At 41.4% G+C, this 11,619-nt stretch overlaps 1 protein-coding gene across 1 annotated transcript; it reads right to left on the minus strand.

Moving 5' to 3' along the window:
* Positions 1-1,352: 1,352 nt before the first annotated feature.
* LOC132161231 (angiomotin-like 2a) lies at positions 1,353-10,534 on the minus strand. The gene is made up of 11 exons (XM_059571148.1): positions 10,275-10,534; positions 8,825-9,620; positions 8,482-8,674; positions 6,818-6,962; positions 6,640-6,726; positions 4,879-5,174; positions 4,593-4,792; positions 4,398-4,499; positions 4,119-4,285; positions 3,496-3,663; positions 1,353-3,149 (listed from the first exon to the last, which is right to left on the minus strand). Exons 2-11 carry the CDS (start codon positions 9,547-9,549, stop codon positions 3,079-3,081), a joined length of 2,154 nt encoding a protein of 717 aa, XP_059427131.1. The 5' UTR covers positions 9,550-9,620; positions 10,275-10,534; the 3' UTR covers positions 1,353-3,078.
* Positions 10,535-11,619: the final 1,085 nt, after the last annotated feature.

An 11,619-nucleotide genomic window follows, 5' to 3' on the forward strand; every position in this document is an offset into this window, starting at 1 on the left:
CCCAGGTCAGTATATTGTTTTCTGATTTGTACTAGCTCCAAACCTGATCAAACACACCTGAACAGGCTAATCAAGGTCTTCAGGATTACTAGAAAATTACAGGCAGGTGATTTTGGAGTTAAAAAATTCTGCAGGACCATGACGAGTGAGAAGTTGAGAAACCTTGCAATATTGTCTGAAACTGTGTTGAGATTTAAACCTGCAAGTTTTTAGTATGAAAAAAATCTCATTAAATTTTCTAGCTGTGTTAGTAACTATTTAATATCGCTATACTCTTTAATTTTCTAAGCATTCTTATTTGGCTGGTTTTATTTCTCAACAATCTAAACCATCTATATATATATCTGAGACAAAACGGATCATTAAAAATATATAACTGAACTGAAAATTCCACTATGCCTCCTGAGCTATGAAAGATCAATATCTGAGGTATAGAATTTTCCTCTGGGTGCTGAAAAAAAGAAAAAAAAAAGAACAGCATGTCAGCTCTACTTCTTATCTGACATGTCAGAAATCTCTCTTCTTCCCCGTTTGGAATGGAATGCTCTAACATGTTTTACTCTACCAGGGGGCAAATTCCTCTTGATGTTGAGCTATTGAATATGAGCCATTACTATGCATTCCAAACTGTTTAGACTCTTGTCTGTTTAGCTGTAATTTGCCTAAGGCAGTTAAATGTCCTACCCTGCATCTGAAAATGCCTATTTTCCTACAAAAATAAGTGAAAAACAGTATATGAAAAGAACAAGGTGAAGAGTACCCAGATGTCCTAATACTTCCACTGAGATTGCTTCAAAAATGCTTTGGCAGAGAAGCACTTTGTTTCACCTCAAATCGTAGTACCTACTCCGTAAGCAATTTCGGATGCACCTCTTCAGTTGAAAGTGAGCTCACAAAGGCTAAAATTAGGTCTTAATTTGCAAAACAACAAAAGAGAACTGGTTATTTCCAGAATTGTTTTCTAAGCATTGTTAATCGTTGTGCTTTCATTATGTATTTATAGCAGTTTGGTCTGTGTTGCACATTTTTTCCACATCTTCCACTTTAACATTTGCGCGGCTGATGAGAGGAATGTTCTTTTTGCGGCTTTGAGAGCAAAGCTGGAATGTGGGCTGTCCTCATGAAGACTGCTTGCCAACAGTGAAGCAGGTGGCAGAATTGTTTTGCTGTTGTGAATAAGGCTCCCTTGTGCTTTGAAAGAAAGATGTCATTATTGCCAAAGAAGGACACCGATAAGAGCAGCTTGTGTAGACTTGCACATGTGAAACATCTCAGAAGGACTCAATCACTCATACCTCCGTCTAAATGCAGCTGTCTTTACCGTTGAGACACAAACCAGCCAACACACTGTCTTTGTAAAGATATATATTAAAGTTTTATTCAAATTACTGAAATGTTAAGTGACATACAAAACAATTCCCCATTCTTGAAGTTCACAGCAACATCCAAATATGGGTCAACCAGTTTGAACTGCGTATCTACATTTCACGTCGCTAATGCTCATATTTTATTATATAACTTAATCGTAATGCAAATCTTTGGCATGTTCACATTACTAAAAATACCAAAAAGTAAAATAATACACAAAATATATTAAAATTCTCTCGTTTTATAACAGCCCTTTCTGTAAACAGTCCAAGTAGTGAACAAAACAAGCATGACTCCACTACAAAGCATTGACCAGCAATTGCGTTGTATCAGAGCCAATAGGAAAATAAAAGTAGCATTTAATGATAGCGTGAAATGTTAAATTAACAGGGTGTGATACTTATTACCCACATAGATAAGACTGTTTGTTTTCACGGTAACCTTTTATATCATAATCCCACTATAATGCAAGTGGAGTCTTGATTGTGAACAGGGAGAAAAGTCTCTGTCTCAGAAATCAAGGCTAGTCACAGTCGCTACATTGAAGAACCTTTGAGTCAGGAAACCAAACCAGCTACGGCAGCACTACACAAATAAATAGATCCAAAAAGAGGATGGTAGTATAAATGCCAGTCGTCTGAACAAGGCTAAAGGTCAGACTGCAGATAGCCTTTTTTTCCTCTTTGCAAGGGCATTTCGCCAAGGAGGATTGTGGGAAGATTAGCTCCGGCTTGTCTGCGAGGGAGTGGCAAGTGTGGTGGTTGCAGTTCTGGGCGCAAAATATTAATAATATGGCATCTGAAACATTAGCCCCCTGTCCCTCCTAAGTGTCACTAATAGAGCATTTACTCATCAACTGTCCCCAAAAGAAGGCTTCCCATTCCTCTACTTAAATCTGGGAGCGAGAAGCACCCGCTGTCAGTCATAGTAAGAAAGCTAACTGTAATGATAATTTAGTCATAGGGAGTGCTAGTGAAGGTATTTACCCAACTATTCTGGTTAATTGTCTAATCCCAGGCCTCCAGGTTCAAGCTGTATTTGGCCTCCTACAATCCAAACTATTATTTTCTTGATATTTAAGGATGAAGCAGTTGCGATGTTACATCTACTATACATGGAGCACATAAAATTAGATATATATTTGTCTGTGCTTTTATCTAGGAATGTGGGATATAGTCTTACATGGATCGGTATACTTAGATGGTAACACAACAACACTGCCCTTGGTTGTTCCTCAAATGAAAAGCAAATGTAAAAACAAAAGTTTCACAACAGCGGGATATTTCTAGCTATTTCTCCATTCTGTCACACAGTCAGCAGCAATATTCATAAATACAAAAGAACATGTACAATGTGTTTATAAGCACTTAAAGTCTTGTGGTAGCTTTTAGGAGCTCTTTAGTGTACTGTCCAAGTACCTCACATTCAGACTATACATCTCATAGTCCAGGTTGAACGCCACCAGCTGAGAATGAACACTGTCCTTCAATGTGTGAAGGAACTGTCAGGAGAGCTCAGCTCTCCTTCACCAAAGATCAGTTTAAGGTTACTCCCACTATTCTTTCTTCTTTCTGTCTGGTGCTTCAATGGCGAGATCTTCTCATAGCAAGCACAGGATTCTCTTGATATGGTTGGTCCTCAAATGGACATCCAGTGAGAATCTTCTGTGTGTAAGAACATCAGGCAGCATCAAGCTGAACACCATTCATCTCAGATGAGAATCTCCACCATGTCATTTTCAACAGCGCAGTTGATCTGGTTTGCGTTAAGAGCAGTGGAATCTGCAATGAAATACAAGATCTTCAGCTTTGTTGGCTAATGCCTGGAGAGCAAACAAGGCGGGAAGTTTTACAAAACTTTGACTATGTTTTGTTTGAGTTCACTCCCCAATCGCTGCTTTGACATGGTGCTCAGGTTACTCTTTAACCAGTCTGGTTCAAAAGGGCAAGTATGCACCATCATTAAAAAAGTTCTAACCATTAAGCATTGTCTTTGTCATCTGATCCTACATAATTGATTTATCACATTGTAAGTCAGTCAACAGAACTTATCGAACTACTCCAGAAATACCAAATAAATACAGTAAGTGACACAAATAAAGATGGGTTTATGCACAAGTTTACACACCAGAACTGGGAGCAATGGAAGATTGTGGATCAGGTTCTGTTTTAGGGTTGGTCTCATCTGAAGGTTCTTCACATTGGGTGCTACGGTCTCGACACTGGGTTTTGGCAAGCGGATGGGGCAAGGGGGGCAATGATGCGGCTGCTGTCTGGTCATCTGAGAGGCTTTTCCCTAAAATCGCAGACAGAAAAGGAAGCAGTTTAATTACTGGTTCCAACATAGGCATTCCACCATGCAAACATTTGCCATCCTGTAAACTCCCTTTACTATTCTGGAGGATCTATTCTAGAGAACAGCGAAATGCATTCCATTTCACAAGATGTAGACTATTTCGAGAACACCGGCTAGTCGCCGCACTCATTTTATTTCGGTTGGCACATTCTTTCTTGGCGACATTACATAGACGCTAAGTAAAGAAGCTGCCAGTTGTCCAGTTGAAAGTGTATTTAATTTGGTTCAGATATGTTACAGACATATAGCAGGGGTGTCCGATCTTGCTCCTGGAGGGTCAGTTGCAACCCTAATTTAACACACTTGAACCATCTAATGAAGGTTTTCAGGATTGCTAGAAACTTTCAGGCAGGTAGGTTCCACTGGAAACTACTGGCTATAGCTACTATGCTCACCTTTTGTTTGGGTGCTGCAGGCTGTGACAACCGTGTTGATGGAGGGAACAGATCGAGCAGGTCGCAGGCCTTGCGACTCAGGTCGGCCTTGCTCACGCCTTGACCGCTGCTGCATGACCTTTATAATGGCATCCTTCTCCAAAAGTTGAGCATAAAGTGCCCGAATCCTGATTAAACAGACTTCTTTAAGAAACAGCGCATGGAGACAACTGGAAATTTTTATAACAAATTTTGATTGACTTTCCAGTTTTGGATAGAGAAATGTAACCGTGGACATACCGGTTTTCCATCTCCTGATGTCTGTGGTTAGGGGACGGCAGGTCCTCATTGAAGCTGCTATTGGGTGAATGGCGTGGTGAATGGTTGATGATTGTTGTATCCCTGAGAAGAGCATTACAGTTATACAAAAGTTTTATTTTAAATTAATTTTAATTTCTTGTCCTGTTAGGCAGGGCTTCTATTACTTAGACTCACCTCTGAGCTGCAGCAGTAGCAGCGGCATCCATGGCGAACTGACGCATTGTGCTCTCCTCAAGATACTTCTGCTCCCAGCGGGTTATGTCAGCCTCCAGGGCCAGAACCTGCTCCTCTCGCTCCCTCAGCTGCTGATGCAGAGATGACATGTTAAGGTCCGAGTAGGACCCAGGACTTGTTTGCTGGGCTTGAGACTGCCACTGAAAGAGAAAGGAAAGGTTTACTTGTCGAGCCCAAAACATAATTTCTCACCAGTTTGGTGCACAAAAGAGTGCCTTTTTTTTACCTGTTGTGCTCTCAGGCTCTTTAGCTCTTGCTCCAGTCTGGTCCTCAGTCGTAACTCCAGCGCCTCCCTCTTCTCACATGCTGCCTGCAACTGTGCCAGGGCGCTCTGCATTCTCTCCACCTTCTCAACGTAAGCTCTTTTCCTGCGTAACTCTTCTTCCAGCTGCCTATTTCGTGTCTGAGCGGACATCAGCGCTTGCTCCAAGGCTTCTCTGCGCCTCTTCCATTCTTCTCCTGAGACGTGCAGATGCTGCAGCTCTTTTTCCAGACGTTCCCGCTCTCTAAGGTGATCTTCATCTATGGTGAGAAAGAGACAAACATTGTGAGAACCATGTAGGACGACAACTTACTTCAGTAAGGGTACAAGCAATGCTTGCTGTTCACTCATTATGCCTAGTAGTTACATAGGCCACAAAATGAATGACCGTGCTGTAAGACTGGGGTGTGTCCAGAGAATTCTCTGGGCTGTAGTCTCATTCTAACCAATTCTCAGGGGATAAGCTTCCCACAAAAGTCTGGAACAAAAGAGGCAAGCTTGATTTACACATGTCTGTCTGGGTTTGCAGGGGAGTGGCCGAGTTTCCGCGTGTCCTTTGACCTACACTGCAGACTGCTTTAGAATTCCCAGATTACAAAAGCAATTCAATGAATTCCCATTTGGGATGCTGAATTCCAAAATTCTCTATGATGACTTGGCTCACACTAAAGCCCAGCTCACTTGTTTCTGGGTCACTTTGAATGCCTTGTGAGATGGAAAACAAATTAGACAGCAATTAGTCTTCCATTCTGCTACTACTCTGATTATACAACCCAAAACAAATGCCTTTGGATGGAATGCAGACTTCTTATCCCCTTACGCACACAGGCATGTCTTTGTACCAACTGAATCTCTGGAATGCCTCTTAGGCAGGCAGTAAACATGGAAAGCAAATAGCTCCACAAGGTCATAAATGTTAACTTATACATCGTTATAAGTCTTTAGAAATGCTGAATCGTGGCTTGGACATGCTTATGTTTTGGCTCACAAGGAACATTTAAACATCCAGGATTTTTGTTTGCACAAAACTGTTCTGTTTCAGACTTGGAGCAAAAGTAATTTTAATACACAAATATGAAAGATAACTTCATAAATCTATATATAGAAAATAAAGCCATTCCAAAGGGGTCAAATCAAATGCTGAACGACAACAACAACAATCCCTATTAGGATTAGCAAAACAAATCTAATTTACCCCAACACAGCTCTAAATTCTTTAGCACTAATATGCCCAAAAATGGAGAGCCAGTGCATAGGCCATCAGAAGGGGTGCTTAGGGCCTCAGAAGCTGAACTAGTGGTGGGGGCTGCTGGAAAGCATTCCAGGAGGACGGAATATCCCAAAATACCTGAAAATATTTCAGGAATTCAGGTCACATTTACTTCCAGTGTTAATGATGGTTGGTGGTCGAATTCTAAAAGCAACTATCTGAGATGCAGAATACAGCGTGTACCTAACAAGATATTTACTGAACCCTACATGCACTTTATATGGTTAACAAAAATGTTTTTTTGCTAAGAAAGAAATATATAAAACCAAACGCTTTGTCAGGAATCACATCAATGATAACCACGCAGTGCATTATTGTTAGAGGAATGCATTGTTATGCCTACAACATAAACATAAAAAGTCAGTGGGAACAGCTGGGGCTGCTCACATGGTTGCTCGCACTGTCCACACATTGGGAGAAAGATCATTTATGGTGAAGCAAAGGGGAATTCTTACTTTGCTCAACCAGTTTGGCGAAGGCATGCCGACTCTTGTCTTCAACTTCCATGGCTGCTCTCTGTTTGCTGGCTGTTTCCAGGCGGTCTGATGTAGGAGTCACAATTAGTATTTATCACCATACCCAAACATGTAGCTCATATTTTAGACAATTACTCCGCTATGTGAATTATCTTACCCCGGAGATCTCGGTTGAAGTCATGAAGTCGCTTGATTTCACTCTCAAGCTTGTTCCTCATGGTTTTCTCAAGGGCTTCTCTCTTTGCAGATCCCTTCATAAGAGTCTCATAGGCCTCCGATATCCTCTGAATCTCCAGTTCAAGCTGAAAGAGAGGGGCAAGGCATTTTAATATCTTTAACCTAAAGGAACTCATCAGTTTCTGGTTCTTGTTTACTTTCAGTGTATGGAAAAGATCAAGTTGGGCATTATACTAAGCATCTCCTTTTGTGTTCCCTGGAAGGATGGATGTCATAAGGATTTGAAACAACATGAGGGCGAGTATACAAAAGGATTTCCATTTTTTTCGTCAACTATACTGTGTTTCATACACCTTAACATTATACAACAACGATCAGAGAGCAAGAATGACAGATAGACAAAAACAATTGAGACAATAATGGAAAGAGAGAAGAATGTGCTTGGCTGAGCTCTTCCTGGTGCTTGCCCACAAGTGAATCACTCTCACAGAGCTCTTCAGCTACTGGGAATTGAATCAACATTCCAGAAAGAACACTTATGAGTCCCAGGTGTCTGCACATTCATCTCCCTACAGGGCGGGATGCCAAAGGCAAACATGGGGAACAAAGGAAAAATGCGTGTTGAAGGCACACCATTCAGAGACAAGAACAGTACTTCACACTATATGCACCTGTATGGCATTTGTGATGCAGAATATGGCTCATGAAAGAGCATATTTTTCCATAACGATTTAAACTGTCATTACAGAAATATCTCTGATTTCCTTGAATCACAGTTCAAATTTGTACTCTAACAACACTTTATTCATTTCATCTAGGTAGTTAAATTCTTAAGCCTGATCCTGGGTGCCATGTGGGGTTCTGTTGAAGAGTGAAGGTGAAAAGGGCCATTCAGTCGGGGAATCCACAGCTGTGGGGTCTGGTTGTTGCTCTCTGCAGTTCAGTCCATCAGCTGTGGGCTACCTAAAGCCCGTTCTTCATTGACGGACACTGAGATGAGCGAAGACATCTGCTCCTATTGGCATCCCATTGGAATCCTAACAAAGAGGGCTACAGAACAACACAGGGAGGCCTCCCCCTTTGGCGTTGTCTGATTTACAATTTGTCACGACTTCATCTTCATGATCCACTGTTCTAATGCATTCTTCTAAGAATACAGTTTTTCTGGTTTCAAGAACTATGTGGAAACTAAACTGAAATTCAATCTATGTTACGCCACTGAATGACACATGCAAGGCCCAGGAAATATTTCCAAAACAAATGCACAAACAAAATAAACCCGTTTTTTCCCCTTGTTCTGGCATGACACTCTGGAATTTAAGTGATGCTATTATCACATTACAAAAAAAATGCTTGGCATTGCAGGAATGGGTGTTGTTTCACATGCTAAATAAGTTACTGGGAATTTGAACTCAGTCACTAGGAAAGGAGTGCTTTTCAAATTAAATTGAAGGGCTAATCTCCATATGCAGCTAGAAGACACCAGCACACAATGATTTCTTGTTTCCACAAGGTTCTTTATTCTGAGATCAAAATCAAAGAGCAAGGCTGCCTCTTTTGCATCAGTGGCAAAAAGTGGAGGTCATACCAAGAATATAACAGTTTTGGGAGGTTTCTAAGAAGAACCAAAGAGCCTTCTCTTACCTTCTGTAGCCTTGTTGCCTTCTCGTTGTAGCTCTCCACTTCTCCTCTCAGTCTTTCGTTCTCTTTAATGAGCTGCTCTACTTGGCAGTTGCTCAACGGGATGCTGTATCCTCCAACAATGACATCCTGACCAGCAGGGGTCAACATGGGCAGGCCGCTATGGTGGGGCATTTGCGATTGGGTTGGAAATAACCTGATAGAGAAAAATATTAAGAATTAGTATGCCAAATCACCCACAGTGTACCTATATATCTTTAGATAAAAATATAAACCATTAGTATGCCAAACCTCCCACAGTGTACCTATACCTAATATAAATAATCAAAATATCGGTTGAACGGACCTGTGATGCTGTGAATGGAAAGCAGGGGGAGGCTCTTTGTAATAGTGCCCATGTTCCTGTGAATGACTAAGCATATATCCAGGGGATCTGACCATGAAGGGGTATTCCGGGGGTGGACCGCGTTGGTCTGGCTCATGCATCGACCTCTCGTTTACAACAAGACCAGCGTGGTTATTGGAGAGCTGGGGGTAGCTATGCGATGAGCTCATGGGATTACCGTCGTGGGTACAGTTCCTCTCCAGCGAGAGCTGCATGAAGTGTTCGCTGAGTGAGCGAGCATGTTCTCGCTTCATATCCCACACTCTCTCTTCCTGCTCGGCTCCTCCAACCATACCAGGGGTCTCCAGGCTGCCGTGCTGAAGCCCTACCTGACCTCTCTGGTAGGCCAGGTACTGTGAGTGAGCCTTTGCTTCCTCATAAGTAGGCAGCTCCTCTGTGTGGAGCTGATAGAGGTGGCAGATGGGACTCTCTGAATGCTGGTAGTCCCCCTGATGCTCTTGGCCCTGGGGCTCTTGCCGGGTGGACAGCTGGGGAGAAAGCGATTCCTCTTGCGTTAGGCTTTCCAGGGACGAACGAGGGCTTCCTGCTCCTCCACCGCTGCTGCCTCCACGCAGAGCCTGCTGCTGGATGGCCAACAGAGTGGGATCAGTAGGGTTTCCATAACGGAGCTGCTCTTGAATCAGTCGGTGCAGCACCGTGCCGGACGAATCCTCTGCAGTTCTCATTTCAGTCTTTGTTTTGCAGATAGTAATCAATGATACTGTTGTAGTAGAGTTTTTTGGGCTGGATTTTAAATCTGGTTTGAAAAAATATATATAAATATATAATTAAATAATGATTTCAAACAAAACCCTTGCTATTGCTCATCTATATTGCAACACTCTACAACAGCAAACACCAGTGGTGCCTCACTCCACATACTTCAAGCCTTTGCCCATAGCAACACCACGTTTACTCAAAATACCACTGGCACCATCCTACAACCCCCAACATGGACTGGGGTTCCTCTTAAGTATATACATTTTGATTAGAATTAAAAGTGAAGGAAAACTGGGTTACCAAAGTTGAAAAATTATTTCCTATCTAGCGTCTCACCATTGTTTTACAATAACAACTGTAATAATACATTGAAATATGTCAAATGGAGCATTACAAACAAGACAAGATTCACAAAATCTTTCTTTATTGTAGGTAAACCTGAAAGTGGCACCAAAGATGTTGTGTCTTTCACAAAAACATTTACATTTATGTATTCTACAAGTCAACGTTGGACTTATATATCATAGGCTATAGCTCACAAAAAAATAAAAAAATAATTAATAATAAAATCCTATCCCACACATACAGTGTAATGAATAAAAGCATAGTTCACTGGTAGACACCAAGCAATGTGTCATAAAAAAGGACCGTTTACAACCATAAGCTACTTTAAAACGTTTTAAAAACTCACCAAATCACAATCGCATCACGCCCAAAAGTTATGGACGACTTTCTGTACTCGTTTATATGTTTAACGATATAATCCTTAAGGAAATTCGTTGGGTACGGCTTTTATTTCCATGCGTATGTTTGAGCTGCGTGCGCGTCTGGAGAGCTCCTCCAGCAGACTGAGTTCGGGAAGGGAGGGGCTCTGCCAATAAATGACCGAGCTCCGATTGTTCACGGCGCCCGGAATGCGCGGAATGTGAAAGCTGCGAGTCCCTAGGGGATCAAAAGCAGTTCCGCTTGTCGCTCGGCCCCGCCTCCTCTCGACTCGCGCAGGGAGAACCGCTCGCCCCCAAGCGGAGCGCGCTGCTGAAGGGGGAGACAAGCGGAACTGCATTCACTCTCAGCCCCGTGCGCATTTGTCCTGCTTCTTGAAGGCGTTTTTGTTTGTAACGGTGAGAGGAATGCAATAAAAGTCGCAGAGATCTGTAACCTCTGTTGTTCTGTTTTACTACGCGTTCTTTTGAAGTTTCAGTGCGCTCATTAATTCCACTTGATTTGTGTACACAAAATATAAGGGAGAATTTGTACTTTTATGAATGTGTTACTTTGACAGAGATGATTTTTCATTTTACTGAGTCTTTCAATATTGTTATACTTGGCTGATTTGCAAATCTTAAAGGCATAGGTCTCTTAAAATAAATAAATACATAAGACTATAACGATATAGGAAGTTTTATTCATGATTTATTCAGCCTCATGTTGTTTTATATATATATATATATATATATATATATATATATATATATATATATATATATATATATATATATATATATATATATATATATATACAGTGTTGGGGAGTAACTAGTTACATGTAACGGCGTTACGTAATTTAATTACAAAATAAATGTAACAGTAATCAGTTACAGTTACTAAGAAAAAATGAGTAATTAAAATACAGTTACTTATGAAAATTGTAACGATTACAAAGAGGATTACATTTGAATATTTACACACATCCACATACAGCTTATTTCTTTCCCAAATTGCACTAAGACATATGGCCCATAATCTCCGAGACGCGGAAAACACATTCGTAGAATCCAGTCATAAAAATCCCAGACAGCAAGCAGTTTCGGCCCAGAACCGGCCCACATCTGGCCCGCATGGATTTCACCCGGGCCAGATGTGGGCCGGTTCTGGGCCGAAACTGCTTGCTGTCTGGGATGGAATTCAGCCTATAACGCGGACGCAATATGCCACATTTTGGACGAATAAATCAAAAGTAGGTCAGTACACTTGAATCAAAACCCGATATGGACTGATGTCTGTGAATATTAAGCCGCAAAAAGACTGAATATGAA

Source organism: Carassius carassius, chromosome 17, assembly GCF_963082965.1.
Source record: "Carassius carassius chromosome 17, fCarCar2.1, whole genome shotgun sequence".
Taxonomy (NCBI): domain Eukaryota; kingdom Metazoa; phylum Chordata; class Actinopteri; order Cypriniformes; family Cyprinidae; genus Carassius; species Carassius carassius.

Coding starts and splice junctions, on each gene's coding strand:
- LOC132161231 (XM_059571148.1), bottom strand. CDS start 9,549: ATGAGAACTGCAGAGGATTCGTCCGGCACGGTGCTGCACCGACTGATT. Junction 8,675..8,824: donor TTCCATTCACAGCATCACAG/GTCCGTTCAACC, acceptor TTTCTCTATCAG/GTTATTTCCAACCCAATCGC. Junction 3,150..3,495: donor TTCCATTGCTCCCAGTTCTG/GTGTGTAAACTT, acceptor ATTTCATTGCAG/ATTCCACTGCTCTTAACGCA.